Here is a 19,880-nt window from a genome sequence, read left to right as displayed (position 1 = left end):
CATTTGTAGTGTGCTCTCTAGCTATGCCCTCTCTCCTCCTCTCCACTCTTCTCCTCGCCCCTCTTCATATTTTATCAATCAAGAGAGAGAGAGAGAGAGATTTTAAAATTACCTCCATAGAAGTTAATGGTAATTTGTTGATGACAGTTTGAGAGATTCAACAACAGTTTGTTGTTTCATCTAAAATTGTAAAATCCACAAGGCCAAGTAAATATTTTCTAGACAAAATAACTTTAACTTCAATTTGAATCAAATACATTGCGATCTGACTAGCTTTCGTGATTTCGTGGATGAGTTGAACAAGGTCCTTGTCCCTCTCTTCAATCATGCCTCTCTATTTGACATTTTGCTTCACCATGTACAATGGGTGCTAGTTGGAGTATGTGCCTTCTTTGCCCAAGGTCTCTCGACTAACTTTTGGCAAGAGTGGAATCTATGGACTCATCCTAGGTCGACTGGGCACATCAATAGCAACAACCATGAGGTACCTCCAAAGAGTTGGCTCAATGCTCAACTTATGCATGGCAATCGAAGGCTGCATAGCTACAACACGAGGCATGTATGATATAGCTTATTAGCTGCTCAGCATCCTAAGGAGACATAGTCATTGAGAGACATGAGTAGTAAACTCAAATGACGTGTACAAGAGATTATCCACCCAATGCTTCACTCATGAAAATACCCAAGAGATTGCACTTGGAAAAAATATGATGGTCATTCAATTAGCAATGGAGATTTTTTCAACCTTGTGTTTCTAGTTTGGACTACCTATTTTATTTCTTTGTAGCTGGGAAGAGCATGATTTTGGTCTAAGGTATTACCTACCAAGCCTGATCTATAGAACCAATTCAACTCCAACATGTAGTGTAAGCAATAAGCTCTAGGAGAACTATTTGATGGACTACTGGCTAAGAAAGCAAGCATGCATCGAGAAAAACTTGATGTTGTGAGCCAATCATTGTGGGAAACTCTAGATATCAAGCTAATGCAAGCCTAAAGGTTTACAACAAGATAAGCAGCAGCTAGTTTTCTGTACTCCCAAACATTGGGAAGCACAAGAACAATCGCATGTATAATGCTTAGAAAACCATAAGATGAAAAACTTTGGAAAAAATAGTAGGGCACATAATAGGGAAGTTGGACCCTAACCTTATTCTCTCTTTTATCAAAGTAAGATATCCTGTGGTACTTTGTATATCAAGCACTAGCCTCATCAACGCCCAACCACATGTAAACATGTTTACATTGTGTTCATCGTGGATGCTATTATATATTTGTCTTGTCTTATATATTAGCTACGGAAGAACCTTTAGATTTAAGGTCGTCCAATACAAGATTTGGTTCAGCATAGGCACACGAATCAAAGGCAGATTTACTTCAACCTTTTCCCTTGGTAGCTCAAATCTATCAAGCAAAGCAACACTGTCATGTAATATGGTATAGTAGCTGATGATCTGATCCACAATCAGAGATGCCACATTGAATTCTTTATGAAACGTCTCCGTGAAAATTCTTATGAAATTCCAACATGTGGGGTTTTCAAGCGCCCCAAGCTGCTGGTGGCAGGGTAACCTTTCTGCGAGGAATTGCCATTTGCTCCCATTGCTGCAGCTGACTTTGTGGCTCGACATTGAGAGGGATATCAAACTGAGACGGGTGTGCTTGAGGCCATGGTACCTGACCTTGTGACTGAGACTGCAGATCAAAAGGTAAAGCAGGAAACGAATTGATCTCCAATGTTCTTGAAGAAGAACCCACCCTTGCTTCAGTAATCTCAAAGGAAGCATGCTCAGCAACTGGAGATAAGAGCATACAATCTGATACAGAGGCTTCATCTGGAATCTGTACATTCTCTCTGGCAGAAGGAGAATCTAAAACTAAGGATGATAAGTCCATACAAGCTGAATCTATCAGCACCTTGTCACACGATTGAAATTCATCATCCATCAGCTCATAGCCCTCTTTTTCCAGCTGCAAGCACATTGGTTTGTTATAATCTTTGATGCCAAAGCAGACTTCGAGATTGGATACATCTACCGCTGGCCTCAAAATTACAGAGCATCTTAACTGTTAGCAACTTATCCACCTAAAAAGTACATTGTTGTGTACGTACAAAACAACAAAAGAGAGAACAAATGCTTTTAAGCATCTGTCATTGAGCTATGCCTTTTTATCCTCAAAATAAACGTGGACACCAACAAACTCTAGAGGGTGACATCAGCATTAGCAAAAGCAGTATGCAGTATGTCACAGGTATCTAGGCATGTGAGGATTACCAATGCACAAAGCTGCTTTGTGAACAGATCTGCAACGCACTGCACATGCAGCCCATGTGGCATTGTTAAACAAAATGCAATAGACACCTACTTTAACAACGGATCTGCAACACACTGCCCATGGGTAAATGAAGTGCGATAGACACTTATAACAGCATAAAAGTGACAGAAATCATCTTTTCGAAGCAAGCAAAGGCTAAATTGAGAACCAAAAATTTCACTAAACCAAGGCAACTGGCAGGCACTACCATGTTTGGAATGGTGAAAGCAAGGTCATGTGGATTTGCATCAATGAGATCACAGTACTGATTGTCCTTATACTGGAGGCCTGCATCAATGGCTGCCCCTTTCTCGCGGTCACACATGACCAACCTCACTTGAGTTAGCGGACATGATCCTGTATTAACATATTTCAAACGCATGAGAATTTCCTGGTGCTTGCTGACATGATAAGCTCTCTTTAATGCAAGAAAAAAGCCATTGGCTTTTTTTTTTTTGGTACGGAATACCCTTTGGAGAAGGGGAAAGCAGGGTGGGGGCTTGGAGATTTGAAGAGAAGAGTTTGGGGAGAGTGTCAAGCTTTAACCTTCAGACAAGGGCTCACTCCGTTGCAATCGTAGAAGGCGAGTCTTACGGACATTTATATTCCCTCCAACTAAGCCGTGGGACAAGTCCTTTTTAGATCCAGGATCCTTGAGGTATTCACAGGAGCTTGCTAGGGCTAAAGCCAACATTTGCCAGGAAGGCTGTGTCTTTTTTATTTCTGAAAAACTCTCAATCCTTCTCCTCTTCTCTGGGAGCCCATGCCTGTTAACAGGCATTCAATGTTAACACATAACCTTGAATGTTACTTCAAACATGACTCGAAAGATAGCATTAGTTAAATTACCTTTTCGCTACAGAAACCAAAGACACCAGATTTTCTGTAGGGTCTTCCCACAAATTCATTGGCGCCGAAGACTGTTCAGTATCCTCTCCATCATTGAGGCCAAGCAAGCTTTCAAAATATGAGCGAATGCTACCTGCTAGAGCTGCATCCCCAAAATCTGTTGCACTAGCAACATTGTCTGGACAAAGCCGACTATGCTCTTGCTCGGACAGTGATTCATTCTTGACATCATCCTGTTGTTCCACGGACACCAAGAATGGCTGCAGGTTACTAGCACGATGCTGATATAACGCCTGCCCATCTTCAGCTATAGTCAGGCTTTCCAGCATTTTCTGCTCTAAGCTTGGCAGAAAATCATCAAACTCTGCACCTTGTTCCAATAGTGTCCTCATGGGCCCCACCCCACTGCAAGGGGAGGCCAAAGGAAGGGCTGCATAAGCATTATCATCCAGGCCAACTAAATCACATGTGCCATTTCCCTGCTTATAGGCAGAGAACTGCAGTCCAGTCAGAAAAATTACTTTCTACATATCCATTCAAACTTAACAATTTTGGGAGCAGAGCACACATACGACGACGTTCAATACAAAATGCAACTGCAATTTTAAACAAATTGAGGATGGGTAAATTTTATGAGAAAATTTCAAACTGCTGTTACTGTCACTAATGGGTCTCCTAATCTAAAAAATTCTTGATCTCTGCATTCAAGCATCCGATTTCCACGGGATTCGTTCCAATAGGTTTGTAATTTTGTGTTTTATTAGACGCATTAGATGAACAAAACTTTAAAGATTTGAAAGTTTCGTTGAAAAAATTATTTTGGTGATCTAATAAGCCCCCTATTCTAATCTCATTAAACCCCCTAATCTAATCTAACTAAACCCCCTAATCTAACTGTCCCTCCCCCCTAGTTAATATAACTCTTCTTCCCCCACCTCACTGCCTTCCGCTCAGCCTACCCTGCCCCTCCCCCTCCGCCTCGCCTCCCAACATGCTCCCTCCCCTCCGCCTCGCATCGCCCATCCCCACCCCCCTGTGCATCGCTCAGGAAAACCCCCCGCTTGCACCGCTCAGCTCCAACCCCTCTTCCCTCTTCCGTCTCCCTGTGTGTCCCCTGCACTCGCCTTCACGTAGCTCCCAAGCCCCTCCCTCACCCTTGACGGTGCCAGCCACAGAACGGGAAAATCCCGGAGTCAATCGCCCCACGCAGGCGATGATCGCAGAGACTGCGATCCCGAAAGGGTAGACCTCCACGGGCAATGGTTTAAAAGAACGGGGATCGTCATTTTTTGTTGTGGGTTCTCCGTCGTAATCATTCCACGCTATGGCAGAGACGTGTAAAATGTACACGAAGCAAACAAGCTTAGAGGTCGGGTACGTAAAGTGTGAGGGCATGGGAAAATGAAACGAAGGGAGCTCCAAAATGAGATGGCAGATGAAAACGGGATGGCCAGAAACAAAGGGAGATCTCGCTTTATATGCCGGAGGAAGTAGGTGCAGAGAAATCCAGAAGGCCAACACGTGTCAATATATCCCTACCCCTAATTTCTACTTCCCCTCCCCCCCCTTTCTCTCCATCTCTCATGCTCTAATACCATTTTTTACCAACAGGGCCCCGCTATTACCCATTGACTTCAAAAATTCCACAACATGAAACACGTCAATGAAATAAGACAAGGAAATATGCATAAAACTATCATTCTGGTCGATCCTATACACCCATTCTTGCGATCAGCCCATGAAAGGAAGATTTTTTCTGGTTGCAGCATAAAGGAAAGACTAGCTATGTTCTACATTTCCTTAAACACTCATTATCGGACTCTGCTCAGCATTTCAGACGTCTGCTTGTGGAATATCAGCTCAGTTTTACATTTGCACAATAGATACTGAGGTTGATTAGAAACACGCACAGATAGTAACAGGCAAATTCCATCTAGAAATACGTACAGATATTGAGGTTGATTAGAAACACGAACAGATAATAAACAGGCAAATTCCATCTAGAAACACATACAGATATTGAGGTTGATTAGAAACACAAACAGATAGTAACAGGCAAAATTCATCTATCCATGAATAGACCAACTCCACAGAGATATTCCAATAGATCGAAATTGACACAGTGGTAGCTCCTCATATCAAACCATCCATCTAACACTATGCTGCTTTCATACCTGCCCCACTTCTCGCTAACCTTTCCAAACTCGTCAAGGCATTTCTCTCAATACGTGTGATCAAACAGATCAGTTGAAAATGAAATAATATGGAATAAGTGTTGAAGTATCCATTAAAAACTGAAGGCTTCTTACAATACGGAAAAAGATTATCCTCAGATCTTTTTTATCATCCCATGCCATGTTTTAGATCTATTGTTTGAGGACACATACAAGCTACCCTGCGTTGAACCTGTGCTTGAGCAAGGACAAAATATTATCAACTTTGTGACAGGAAAGTAAAAAGTACTTGCACTCTTTAGGAAGCACTCTAAGCATGGGATGCTTAAGCCATGTGAAACACAGATTATATACATCTATATAGTGCTTAGTAACCTGTTGGATGAGAAATTCTTTCATGACTTGATACTCGTAAACATCCTTTCTAATCTAAGGCCAGTAGAAATACCTTTCAAGCTGTCCTAAAGTTGATGACATATCTTGATGTTCTACGGTCTACCAATGAAGGATTATGAGATTCTTCCATTAACCACTGTTTAATGTCACAGCTCCAGAAATAGCCGTTGCCCTTTGACCAAGAACCTGAGCATATGAGCACATCAAAACTGGAGATGAGATATGACGAACAGAAAGTGTCCACCCTTCTTCTTGAGTCATGTGACAAAAATTAATCAGATCAAAAACTGTGCACCGCTTCTATAATCAACATAGACTTGGTGTTGTATCACGTAGACTGAAATTGGGTGGAATAGCATTATGCACATACTCTGAAATGAGGCGCAGGCCTCCTCAGCATGATCAAATTGTTAAGTGCTTATAGAAATCAGCCCCTCCTTAGAAATAAGTCCAAGAACTTGTGCGCTCTTCCTCTTGCTACATGTGAAAAGACCAAATCTGGCCGCCACTAAATGAAATCAGTATGGACCTTCTGACCCACGAACACCCAAGCTGAGCGGAGTATGTCGGCTTCAGGGACCATTTCACGAGACTTTCGATTCACGACACAATTCGCCCCCTCTCTTGTGGATGAACATGCCAATCTAGGAGTGGAGGAGAGCTGACATTCAACAATGAACGCTGATCACTCCCCTGGACACAGCCTACAAGATGCTAGCCAAGGTCTTAAACTTGAGCATGCATCACCTTCTCTCGGCTTTATTCATGGTTTTCGCCTCTTGCAATGCCATTGAGAGTTTAAGCCCCTCGCAATTATTTCTCTTGGATTCCGAGAGACATACCACAATTGGAGTAGGCTCCCTAAAAGAACCATGTGCAAACTAGGCTCTTCAACACAATGAACCAATGCCAGATGCTATGTACCAAGCGACACCTAGTTGACCACCAACTTTTTTTGCACTCAAGGGGGCACGGAACTTAAGTACAAAAGCTTGTAGCAAACGCTCTCTAGGGCAAGGGACACATGTTGCTCCGTCAAAATGTCGATCCCAACCAGGCACCCAAGATAGCAATGTGGTGGGATCCATTGAAAGCCAAGGGTCTTCCAAGCCCATTTACTTGTGCTAGTTGACCTTGGCACCAAAAGCCATGCAATATACTTCTAGGAGTCTCACCCTCTCTTGGCTAATAGCAGATCCCTCCACAACAAGGGCTATGTTGCTTGCACACTTTCGGGTCTAGAAGTTTCCCCTCAACACAACAAGAGGTGCATCCTAATCAGCCCTGTGACCAAAAGACAATATCCTAGATTTTGTGCGACAAAGACGAAACTAGTGGGTGGACCTTACGTGTTGAGCATGGGAGAGGCGGCCTCCCTGTGTAGCTTGGATGAGTAGGAGCTAGGTCTCACTCCAAGTTCAGAGCCATGGAAGCTCCCCGCTTACCACAATCTACTCAATAACAACCCGAAGACGCTAGAAGAGTGGCAACCTTCTCACAATCGGATCTTTACAAGAAACTCCCTCATTGGGAAGGTCTCCCCAATGATGCGGAGCTTGATGAGTGTAACACGCACAGTTAATGATCGTGTAACGCGTAGCAAGACCACCTTTAAACCTTTGTGCGAGGCGTATGTGTAAACTACTCGGTGCTTTCTATCAATTCAAACGACGGATTTTGCAGAGGCATGTGAATGAGATGATTGCGAGTTGCCAAACACATATACTTGAACTTAAGAGTTTGCAATTAAGTTGGAATTAAGACTGATACAACTTAAACACAAAGTGACATCATTGGAAAAATGCAATATGATTGAGGGGCCAAGATGGGGCCCCCCCCTTATCCAGGCTCACTTTATTCTTGAAAATGGAGATACAAGACCAAGATGCAATGCACCTTCCAAACTGATGAACTCAGTGAAAACCTAGGACCTAGATACAAGACTCAAGAGCATATGTATAAGGTAGACAACAAAAAGGAGGAGTCCAAGCTCAGGTTTCAACTCTTGGCTTGCCCAATCCACAAGGAAGAAGCCTGCAACAATCACCACTTACATCCAATATTAGAGACAAGCACTAGTTTCTAGAAAGATAGTAGAAACAACATGAAATAGTGCTGTAAATGAGATAAACTTGACAATACAGGCTCCCTTCGTGACTTGACCCTTTTGTAGATGAAGTCCTTGATGCCTCTGAAGCTACCTTGGGTGAGGAGAGTGTGGAAATGGGGCTGGAATGAGAACAGCTTAGAAAAACAGCCTGTAGGCTAGAGAGAGAAAGCTTTTATGGAGTGATAGCTGTAGAGAGAGAAAGTGCCAATGCTGATCCCAAGGGAGGAGATGTAAGAGAGGAGCTGCTGCTGTTCTAGAGGTGCACAGAAAGGCAGATTTCTGCAAGGGAAATGGGCTGGAACAGTAGAGAGAGAAATTCTGCAGTAGAGAGAGAAAGACTGCAGCAGGAGCGAGAAAAGGGCTGTGGCTGCTCCAGGCTAGGTGAAGGAGAGAGGATGCTGCTGCTGTTCCAGAAGAGCTGAGAGGGGGCAGATTTCTGGAGAGGAGGGGCTGGAACTGTAGAGAGAGAATGTGCTGTTGTAGAGAGAGAAAGTGCTGCTGAGGTGAGAGAATGGCTTGGGGAGAAGCTGGCTGCACCCAAGGAGCTGGAGAGGTTCTGCTGCATCATCCAAAAGAAGGGAGAAGAAAAGTGACGAAATTTTCATGTGTGGAATGAAGGGGAGAGGCCTTCTTTTATAGGCTCAGCCCCCCCCCTAGGCCTAGAGTGGAAGGTGGACACTTGTCCCAGATTTTTGGTGGGCTGCAGTCCCAAAGAGGACAGCCCACAACCTGCCCCAAATCTACCAGATTTGGGGCCAAACACTTGGCCTGCATGCCCTGCCACTTGCCATGCATGCTGCCACATGTGTGGGACAGGTGGACTGACCTGCCAGCTCAGATTCCATGTGGCAGTCTGCCACGTGTCAGCTGCCACGTCACTCTCAAAAACCCTAAAATTTCAAAGTTGTCAGAATTTAATTCTGATCGCACCCACGGGTTCCTAACAGCTGAGACTATCTATTGACGTACTCTAAGGTCATAATTGAGCCATACTGAGCTCATTTGTTTGTTGTCTTATCTTGTATCTCCATTACTCTTGGCATGCTGCCAAGCCTACACCCAAAGCTCAGGGAACATTCTCTTGAATGGTTCCTAGGTCGGTATGCAATCTGTGCATTTGATTGGTCCCATGTTTGGGTACTCAGGTGGGGTGTGGTTTCTAGATGTCCCTCTCAAAGAGAGGCCATCACTCTTGTGGGTCACTAATGCCCATAACCCCAAGCAAGGGGGTCCACCCTCAAATGCTAGACCTAGTCCCCATTGTCCGTAACTGAACAGTAGGAAAACATGTCATTTCTTAATAAGCATACTATTGAAAAACAAAAAGAAATAGTACCAAGCAAGTGGATACATGTTGAAACAGGATGACATTGCCTCCGTCTTTCATTCGGTTGTCCTCAACTGAAATGCTTCCTCATAAGCATCCAGGATTTCACGACACTCCTAAAATGTAGCTCTGTCCACCCATTGGGCATCGGTGGATGGAAGCCCTCTGAACTTCAAAAGGTACATTTTGCGAGTCGTGCTTCGACGTCCCGTAGTGAAGTTATGCAAAATAATTTGCTCTGGGATCAACAAGATCTCAGTGTCCTCTACTTCAGGTGCATCGTCCAGTGTGGGCTCTTGAGGTGGTTCCCCAATGAAGGGTTTCACCAAGCTTACGTGGAAGACATTGTGGATCTTCCAATGCTCTGGAAGTCTCAATCAAACTGAGACATCATTTATTACCTGCAACACCTGAAAAGGACCATAATATCGAAAGGATAGCTTCAAGTAGATGCGCTTTTTGCCCACTTTGGTTTTTAACCGGGCTTTCTCAAATTTCAATAAGGCCATTGGCCTTCTTTCACTGCAAACGCCCTCCGTCTTTTATTTGCAGCTGCTCTTTGTTTCTCCTGTGCCTTTTGAATGGCTGCTCGAACTGTGGCATAAGCAGAGTCATAATCCTCCACGAAAACGATCAACATATTCATTGACTTTCTCTTCTTGGCATTGGCGGAGGATGTCCCACTGCACCATTGTATCTCTCTTAAACTCCTTAGGCAGGAAGTGCCTCATCAAGTTCTTCTTGAAGCGCTTCCAGGTGTGGGCTTGCTGTCCAGTGTTGACCATAGCTGCCCACCAGAGTGAAGCATGGTCTTGCATGTGCAGGACGGCAAACCGGATCTTCGCCTTGTCTTCGTACTCGTTCCCCTCAAAGAAAACTCGAGGTCTCGGATCCAGGCCAGCAAGACCTCGGGCTTGTCCTCTCCCTTGTACTTGGTAAACTTGAAGAGCTTATCTCCAAGAGGTACCTTATGCTTTGCATACCTTTGTCTCCGTGGACGTCTCAAAGGAGATGGACTCCGATGACGCCGTCTACCTCGAGGAGGGAAAGAAGAGGATGATCTTCCCTCCTTGTTGGAGTTGGTGTTGTCCGCACGGCCTCTTCCTTGGGATTGGGGCCCTATGTCATGAGTTTCTGCTTGGCTGCTTTCCAGCACTAGAACCTGTTGAGCAATGTTTGCCAAGAGAGCACTCAACTCATGCAGGTTAGGAGGAGGGTCAGGTCCATTGGCTGCCATGATGACAAGATGACTCAATGAAGAAGAGACTCAACAAGAGAAAGCACAGAGTACAAGACCACTAACTAAGCTCTGATACCAATGTAAACTACTCGGTCCTTTCTATCAATTCAGACAACGGATTTTGCAGAGGCATTTGAATGAGATGATTGCGAGTTGCCAAACACATATACTTGAACTTAAGAGTTTGCAATTAAGCTGGAATTAAGACTTATACAGCTTAAACACAAAGTGACATCATTGGAAAAATGCAATATGATTGAGGGGCCAAGATGGGGCCCCCCCCTTATCCAGGCTCACTTTATTCTTGAAAATGGAGATACAAGACCAAGATGCAATGCACCTTCCAAACTGATGAACTCAGTGAAAACCTAGGACCTAGATACAAGACTCAAGAGCATATGTATAAGGTAGACAACAAAAAGGAGGAGTCCAAGCTCAGGTTTCAACTCTTGGCTTGCCCAATCCACAAGGAAGAAGCCTGCAACAATCACCACTTACATCCAATATTAGAGACAAGCACTAGTTTCTAGAAAGATAGTAGAAACAACATGAAATAGTGCTGTAAATGAGATAAACTTGACAATACAGGCTCCCTTCGTGACTTGACCCTTTTGTAGATGAAGTCCTTGATGCCTCTGAAGCTACCTTGGGTGAGGAGAGTGTGGAAATGGGGCTGGAATGAGAACAGCTTAGAAAAACAGCCTGTAGGCTAGAGAGAGAAAGCTTTTATGGAGTGATAGCTGTAGAGAGAGAGTGCCAATGCTGATCCCAAGGGAGGAGATGTAAGAGAGGAGCTGCTGTTGTTACAGAGGTGCACAGAAAGGCAGGTTTCTGCAAGGGAAATGGGCTGGAACAGTAGAGAGAGAAATTCTGCAGTAGAGAGAGAAAGACTGCAGCAAGAGAGAGAAAAGGGCTGTGGCTGCTCCAGGCTAGGTGAAGGAGAGAGGATGCTGCTGTTGTTCCAGAAGAGCTGAGAGGGGGCAGATTTCTGGAGAGGAGGGGCTGGAGCTGTAGAGAGAGAATGTGCTGTTGTAGAGAGAGAAAGTGCTGCTGAGGTGAGAGAATGGCCTGGGGAGAAGCTGGCTGCACCCAAGGAGCTGGAGAGGTTCTGCTGCATCATCCAAAAGGAGGGAGAAGAAAAGTGACGAAATTTTCATGTGTGGAATGAAGGGGAGAGGCCTTCTTTTATAGGCTCAGCTCCCCCCCTAGGCCTAGAGTGGAAGGTGGACACTTGTCCCAGATTTTTGGTGGGCTGCAGTCCCAAAGAGGACAGCCCACAACCTGCCCCAAATCTCCAAACACTTGGCCTGCATGCCCTGCCACTTGCCATGCATGCTGCCACATGTGTGGGACAGGTGGACTGACCTGCCAGCTCAGATTCCATGTGGCAGTCTGCCACGTGTCAGCTGCCACGTCACTCCCAAAAACCCTAAAATTTCAAAGTTGTCAGAATTTAATTCTGATCGCACCCACGGGTTCCTAACAGCTGAGACTATCTATTGACGTACTCTAAGGTCATAATTGAGCCATACTGAGCTAGTCTTACCTTGTATCTCCATTACTCTTGGCATGCTGCCAGGCCCACACCCAAAGCTCAGGGAACATTCTCTTGAATGGTTCCTAGGTCGGTATGCAATCTGTGCATTTGATTGGTCCCATGTTTGGGTACTCAGGTGAGGTGTGGTTTCTAGATGTCCCTCTCAAAGAGAGGCCATCACTCTTGTGGGTCACTAATGCCCATAACCCCAAGCAAGGGGGTCCACCCTCAAATGCTAGACCTAGTCCCCATTGTCCGTAACTGAAGGGAAGACGGAAATCTGAGATATGGACCTTGAGAGATCTATATGAAAGCTGAGAGAGATGGAGCTAAAGAAACCCCAAACCTCTACCCCAAGGTGGGCTATGGTGCTGCATGGACACCTTCCTGGATCACCCTTAGGGACTGCTGAACTGATGGCTGTCTTGCAGGGGATTTCTGGAAGGGCTAGGAGCTGCACCGGGCTGAAGAACAGAGGCTGAACTGAGGGGAGCTGAGTGAGGAAAGAGGGCAGCAAGCCCCCCTTTAAATAGGGGGCTGTGAGTTACATGGCCGTACTTTCGATGCAGTATCTATGTTCACCAAAGATACATGGCGGCCTGAATATTTTAAAACCAGCCAGAAATGAGCCGACCAACCAATCGGCTGCTTGGCTCACTTCCCACCCCTTTGCTGCCTAGGGAGGGGCGCAGGGCATCCTATAAAGGCAGCCCTCCCCCAGCCCATTTTCCCTTGATGGAGAACTCCTTGGTCCAGCCCTTGGGGGGCCTTATGGGCTCCTACCCTAGGCTGAGACCTAGACCTAGCTAAACACTAACCTACTGTTCTCCAGTGGATACTAGTGAACAAGGACTTTACTTCTGACTTGACCTAAGTCTGAGAGACTGACCTACGTAGCTCGTGCCTGACTGTCCAAGGACAAGGGCTCACAATGGGGTCACGGATTACAACAAAATATCCTATCAGAGGAACTATCTGCACTTTGTCAATGAAGCCAGCTGTCACCTTGCACCCACGTGCAGGGGTGCATGTGACAATGAGAGTTTGGATGCACTTTCAGCAGCCCTTATTAGGGCCAGTCCGCAAGATTAAGCAGCAGCCTCTTATCTAGCACCCTGAGGTTCATGATTCAGTGCGAGCCATGCTGGGGCACAGGAACCATATTGGTTGAGCACAGTGGGAACGGCTCAGCCCACAACGTGGGGGCTTGGGCGACCTCAGCAGGAGGAGAACCTATTCCATAGAGCACAAGCATCTGGACAAAACAATAATGAACAATATGCAAAGATCTAGAAGAAAGGGAAATCAACAGCCACTTATGCATCAAAAGCGGATGATCAAGACTATGCAACGCTTTGCAGCAGTATGAGCTGAGGAGTTGGTTGCCACTTTCATAGACCATACAGATCCTAGGCTGGCAGTGCAAAATGATGTTCATATGACTGAGGCAGAACTGGAAGGCATTCACAGATGGAGTTGAAGTAAACGACTATCAATCCCTTTTCATCATCCAGTAAAGCTCTATTACGGATCTTCCTGAATATGCATGCAATGGCATAAGCATTGGGTGGCAATCTCAATTTTTTGTTGATAGCAAAGTGATTGATGTAAGTTTACATTTTGCAGCAATATGATGGTTTTCGCAACTGTCAAAATTACGTACAAGTCTTCGATTTCACAATTCTAATGAACCTTGCTGTCATCAATCGCCAATTAGCTTTGGCAGATTGCAAGACTTTGATTGAAGTTGTCATCATAAAGACACATACTACCCACTCTTGGTTTGAGGAGGGAATTGATAGGCGTGCATGCGAATTGTGATGTCTCTGAGTAAAATTCCAAGAACCCTTAAAATGAATGTGCGCATCAACCTTGCAGATGCATTTGATTAAACTACTCTTGAAATTCCAAAGTCCTTTGAAGTAATGGGAAGACTGCATATACGCATATACCTAGATGAATCCAGGAACATTCACAAACTCATCCTCTAAAAACACAACATAGTGCAGTTTCAATCTCACGATAGTCACTCATAAGATTGAAAACCATAAACTCCATCACGCATAGCAGGGACTAGCTACTATGACATCCCCACTGACATCATCAGTGCCCAACAGTGGGTGTAGACCATAGTATAAAAGTATGCTCTCACACATACAAATCCACACACCCACACATACTTGAGCATCCATTTATACAAAGTCTTCATATTGAGTTTCTGTCGGCACTCCGGAGGTGAAGGGCAAACTCAACCATGACAAAGGCTAGCACTAAAGGAGACGGCTAATCAAAAAGTAGTCCAAATCTCTTCATTCAAGCTACAACTGCTTGTGAAGACTGCATGCTTCTTTGGCTAACAATTCAATTAAAACAAGATCTAGTGTCATCAATTTCCACATGTGCATTCAAAGTGCACTTCCATATCTAAACTGACTACTCCATACTGTACTAGGTCAAAAGGTAAACAACAAAGAGACTCATGTTTGGAATTCTCAAGAAAGGCATTGAATGAATACTTAAACTTTTCCAGATTTTAAAGCAGGAAGGCTCCTGATGACTTCCTCGACACAGGACATGGCCGGCCATCATTAGCTTGGCCTTATTTTAAAGATGAATATGATAAGAGTTCAGAAAGACTCATGAATATGATAATATGAATATTTCAATTTCCACATGTGCATTCAAAGTGCACTTCCATATCTAAACTGACTACTCCATACTGTACTAGGTCAAAAGGTAAACAACAAAAAGACTCATGTTTGGAATTCTCAAGACAGGCATTGAATGAATACTTAAACTTTTCCAGATTTTAAAGCAGGAAGGCTCCTGATGACTTCCTCAACACGGGACATGGCCATCATTAACTTGGCCTTATTTTAAAGATGAATATGATAAGAGTTCAGAAAGACTTCAATCTAAAAAAGCATAGAAAATAAGGGTAGAAGGATCGAACAGAAGCGAATGAGCACTTGTCAGGCCCAAAATGAAGACAGGTACCTTTTCAAAATTGGCATCTGTATATGGAACAGAAACACAATTGTCTAGAGCAGCACACAAGTTGATTTCATCTGACCATAAATTTGCAGCGAAGGTCCTGTGCCATCCTGCACATTAGATTATAGATTTGATTTATCCACATAAACAGCATATAGATTTGATTTATCCACATAAACAGCATATATGGCGGATAAAGACAAGGAAGCACACACTATTAAATTTTAAAACTACCAAGTCCCCTGCTGGTGCTAGTGTCCTTGGATGTTGGCGATGACATACTGCAATGCATTGCTTCCAGACCAGACCAGCTCATTGTTACCTTTGTCAATCTGCAAGATTTATATACCTAGATGAATCCAGGAACACCTCCAAACTCATCTGCAAGATTTACAAGACTTCAATTTCCTTCAACCAAATTCCAGGACAGGAGAAATATGCAGATGGCTATAATTAAGACGCATTTGCAAAGATTATAAGCCCAAAGTCATGAGTGATTCACACGTTTACTTGCTTATCAATACATGGTACCCCCTGGCAGTGCTCATTGGCTGTTATATTTAGGAGGATCACAGAAATGGCAAATTTGATTTCCATCCCATACATTCCCCAGTATTCAATTCCTTTTAATTTGGTCTCTTTACCTTATCAGCACCTCCCAACTTGTCTTTCAACCCGTACCTCTAAGACCACTCCATTTTTCATGCCATATTTTGCAGAATCAGGCACCAATCGCGCCTTCCATTCAAAAAGATGTGTGCTAGAATTATATAAAACCCAACTTCTTTTTTCATGCCCTCACATGTAGGGTTCCTGTAGAACCAGTAGGGGAGGGGGGAGAAGTTTCAGAACATACCCACTCCCACAAATTTATAATAATACTAAAAAATCCAGATGCACAGAAGGGCAAGCACAACCAGAATAGTCTATGAGAATTCATGATGCAGTCAAAGCAAGGAGGGAGGACCTAGATCCCATCTAGAACAAGACGAAGAAGAAGAAGCGATGAAGAAGATCTACACGAACAGTAAAGGGAGGGAGGGTGGCGGGGGTGGTTAAGCATAACCTGCCAGTGCCTATTAAGATTAAACTGATGTTATTTTACTTACCAGGTACTTACAACTTGAAGGCGGGGATAATTCTACATGGCTAGCAGTGCGTGCTTCCACCAACTTATCATGTAAGCACCTGTTCTGATAGCCTCCAACACTATGTGGCGCCAGCTATGATAATAGTTTCCTCTTACAGCTAAAAATTGAGACTCGCTAATTATGTTCTCATAGAAAAACGATGCCTTACTAACGACCTTGACCGAGCATCTCATGTATATTTCCTGCGTTCATAATTTGGGAATATCTCAATATATTGTCGCATTCCTAGCGCAGGTTCAATCTTTCATATCTGTACAGGGAATTTTATGACTTTCAGTATGTTAGAACTAGGCATGCATAGCTCATTCTTCTCACCATCTGAAAGAGCATTTATAAAGGGTTTGATTTCCAAATAGCTCCTCCAAATGTCCATAATATCCGTCTCCACAATAAGGGTCTACAAGATATAAGAGTTGCCCACACCCCTTCCGGACTTGTCAGCTGAACTTGAATGCAGATTCACAGCCTATCCGACCGACGACCATGAAATACTAATTTCTAAGTGTAGAAGCCTTCTTCACGACTGACGCTTTTTTATATCTATACTTCTTCGTCTCATGGACACTTAAAATGCTCATGGATATCCATACATCTCATAGAATCTATAGAAATAAAGCCACATGGAAAGCTTTCAAAGCTATCTATACTTCTTCGTCTCATGGACACTTAAAATGCTCATGGATATCCATACATCTCATAGAATCTATAGAAATAAAGCCACATGGAAAGCTTTCAAAGCAATAAAACAAGGGAACAATACAGAAGAAAAGCAAGCACACCTCGCGTGGTTATGATCCTCTTAAAAAGCACTCCCGAGATGATGCGTTCAAGTCTCCCAAAACCAGTCGACGTTTCAATAGTGGCATCGATATTCCTTCTGAAGCTCATTTCTGATTGCCTCATGTTCCGAAGATCGAAAAGCTCACCGAAGCTTCCTTTCAGAGCTGAGAACTTGAATGGTGTATGTTGCTGCCTCGAATGCTCCCGATTCCCAACCAAGCAATTTGTGAGGAGCTGGTCAGGTTCCTCGTGGACAATTGAAGAAGGCTCTCATCGTCAAAACGTCTGATGTGTACTGAAGAAACATTTCAAAATCGGATGAGCGTAGATCTTGATGAAAGACAACATCTGTGGATTTACATGGACGGATCGATGAGTACGGAAAGCTGTGGAATCAGGTGATTCTAGAAATCGTTTGTGCTGCGAAAAACTCGGAAGCTCAACGTAAAACTGGATAATAATTCTTGAAAAGATGATCAACCCTACACTCCCTCACCTTTCGGCACGTGGCATTTCCACACCCCTCCAATGCACTCATGAATCAAGTCATGATCATCATCTCTCAAAGTAGCCACACTCTTGATCGATGATCAAATCGCTTGTTATGCAACTCTCTCTCTATGGCTCCAGAAAGAAATAGCTGCAGCCTATGGCCATCGAGGAGAAACATCAAACTCGCAACTCTCGAAAATAGATGGCCACAGAGGAGAAACATGAAACTTATTATACCATACCACGTGAACATCTTTTGATTGAGCATCTATGTGTGTGTGTGAGCGTTTTGTGTGTGTGTGTGTGTGTGTGTGTGTGTGTGTGTAAGAAACATTACAGACACCTTTGCATAGTTAATTGCTTAGAAATAAAGAGAAATGTTATAGATAAAAATAGAGCTCCTTAACAAAGAGTTTGTTACAAAATGTCAAACAATATGATAAAGTAAATAACTAAGGATTTTGTCTAAAGTAGAGGAGCTCGTGACTCTTTTAAGCCTGGACAAGGCAACATAATCTTCACTTCTAGAGAACTTGAGGAGTTTTATTCAATTAGTGAGAGAAACAATGAGTAAAAGAGAAGAGCTTGAATTTACAGCTCAAAGGTCATGGGATCTAATGGAAGAAAAGAACCCAGAGTTTGGAAGTGAGTAAGTACTACTACTAGAAATGCAAGGGAGGGTAGGGGAAGTGGGTTATTGAAGGATTTTTCTTAGAGTGCAGAGTCCAACTAATCTATCTATTTAAAAAAATAATCAAGATGGTAAGATGAGAAAAAATAATAAAGGAGTTAAGTAGCCAAAAGGCATAGATAACTTAAGTGTGCTATGTGTAACCAACCAAAGTTGTAGGGGAACACGTGTATGTGTGTACTAAACACTGAAGACCCCTTTGCATAGTTAAAAGCTTAGAAGTGAAGAGAAAAGTTTTAGATAAATATAGAGCCCCTTTGACAAAGATTTTGTATACAAAATGGTTGATGTGAACGCAGGTCACTCTTATGTGGATGGTGAATCCAGTGGCTCAGAACAGAGCCTTAATGATGAGTTGGGTATTCCTTTTGTTGTTACACCTAGAGTAAGGAAGACAAGGGATGTTTTGAGAGCACCTGGTAGTGAGCCTATTTTGCGCAGGTCTACCAGAGCTAGCTATCCTATGAATAGGCTAAAATATGATGGATTAACAGCCATTCACTATGCCTATATGGTCAAAGTGATACTGGAACTAGAACCCACTTCTTTTGAGCAAGCCATGGGAAAAGAAAAATGGGAGAAAGCCATGGATGAAGAAATGGAGGCCTTAGAAGTAAATGCTACATGGGAATTGGGGCCTTTGCCTAAAGACAAGAATGCAATTGGCTGCAAGTGGGTTTATAAGGTGAAGCACAATGTAGATGGTTTTGTGAATAGATATAATGCAAGATTAGTTGTCAAGGGGTATGCACAAACATATGGCATTGATTATGAAGAAACTTTCAGTCTGGTTGCAAGGATGGCAACCGTAAGAGCAGTCATTGCTATGGCTGCATCAAAGGGATGGTCTTTACATCAGATGGATGTAAAGAATGCCTTCTTGCATGGTGATTTGCAAGAAGAGGTCTATATGGAGCAACCACCAGGTTATGTTCATGCTGTTCATCCTAAATTTGTTTGCAGGTTGAAGAAAGCCTTGTATGGCTTGAAGCAAGCAACTAGAGCATGGTTTGACAAGATAGGACAGTATCTTGTCGCTATTGGTTTTCAGATTTCCAAGGCAGATTTCTCACTTTATGTGAGAAAAATAGAGAAAGGTATTATGCTGCTTGTCCTACTTTCTCTTTTCCTTTTCGTGATACCTGCATACCACTATCTGTAATGCTTTGAGGAGATCCTCCTGATCTCAATCTGCCTGTCCATGGCAAAGTATGTGAACCACTGCTAGAGGACACTATAGGTCCACTAATATTTTGTGATTGCTGCTGTGAATTCTATGCAACATTATTATTTTATGCATGTACATCATCAATCACATTTACTGGTTTATACTAGCTACTCATCTCATCAAAAACAACATCTCTACTCACTGTAAACTTATGAGTAGAAGGGTTACAATATCTATACCCTTTCTGCTGCAGAGAATAACCAATAAAGATGCACTTCTCAGCCTTTGGATCCAACTTGGATCTGAACTCATCTGGCACATGAACATATTTAATTACTGTAAAACTGATACAATAGATGGCACTATCTCCCAGCCGTGCGCTCCTGTGTGAGAAGCTTCGATGGCATGCTGGAAACAGTAGAGGATGGAGGTTGGATGCTAAGGAATCAGGTTGTTGTAGCTAGTGATGAATATGGGCTTCATGGGCTTGCTCTTATATAGCCACCAGTTGTAGTTGGTTAGACCCAATTGGGAGACCGGCCCATTCTGCCCAAAACGGCCGACTGGAGGTCAGTCCCGAAATAGGCCACTGACCACACGTTAGAACCATGGCACAAAATAGAGCAACTAACCTACGGTCTTCGTTTCTTCACCC

At 43.5% G+C, this 19,880-nt stretch overlaps 1 protein-coding gene across 2 annotated transcripts; it reads right to left on the bottom strand.

The window, feature by feature from the left end:
• Nucleotides 1–1,299: 1,299 nt before the first annotated feature.
• LOC147891734 (uncharacterized) lies at nucleotides 1,300–15,263 on the bottom strand. Of its 2 annotated transcripts, none has more exons than XM_087388158.1 (7): nucleotides 15,178–15,263; nucleotides 14,947–15,053; nucleotides 3,166–3,662; nucleotides 2,863–3,083; nucleotides 2,525–2,673; nucleotides 2,277–2,315; nucleotides 1,300–1,971 (listed from the first exon to the last, which is right to left on the bottom strand). In XM_087388158.1, the coding sequence occupies exons 1-7, from the start codon at nucleotides 15,257–15,259 to the stop codon at nucleotides 1,540–1,542; spliced, it is 1,527 nt and encodes a 508-aa protein (XP_087244284.1). In that variant the 5' UTR covers nucleotides 15,260–15,263; the 3' UTR covers nucleotides 1,300–1,539. The 2 variants fall into 2 exon arrangements, with proteins under 2 accessions (XP_087244284.1, XP_087244285.1); XM_087388159.1 differs by having other exon boundaries at nucleotides 3,166–3,644.
• Between the last annotated feature and the right edge of the window lie 4,617 nt (nucleotides 15,264–19,880).

Source organism: Dipteris shenzhenensis, chromosome 17 (genome assembly GCF_047967505.1).
Source record: "Dipteris shenzhenensis isolate YYH24624 ecotype China chromosome 17, Dip_SZ_1.0, whole genome shotgun sequence".
Lineage (NCBI taxonomy): Eukaryota > Viridiplantae > Streptophyta > Polypodiopsida > Gleicheniales > Dipteridaceae > Dipteris > Dipteris shenzhenensis.
This window is presented reverse-complemented; position numbering and strand designations above follow the sequence as displayed.

Excerpts from the sequence above, each read along its gene's own strand:
- LOC147891734 (XM_087388158.1), bottom strand. The coding sequence starts at position 15,259 with ATGAGCTGGTCTGGTCTGGAAGCAATGCATTGCAGTATGTCATCGCCA. Across the intron at positions 3,084-3,165 it reads TTGGTTTCTGTAGCGAAAAG|GCATGGGCTCCCAGAGAAGA; the intron begins GTAATTTAACTA and ends GCCTGTTAACAG. Across the intron at positions 1,972-2,276 it reads CAAAGCAGCTTTGTGCATTG|CTGGAAAAAGAGGGCTATGA; the intron begins GTAATCCTCACA and ends ATGTGCTTGCAG.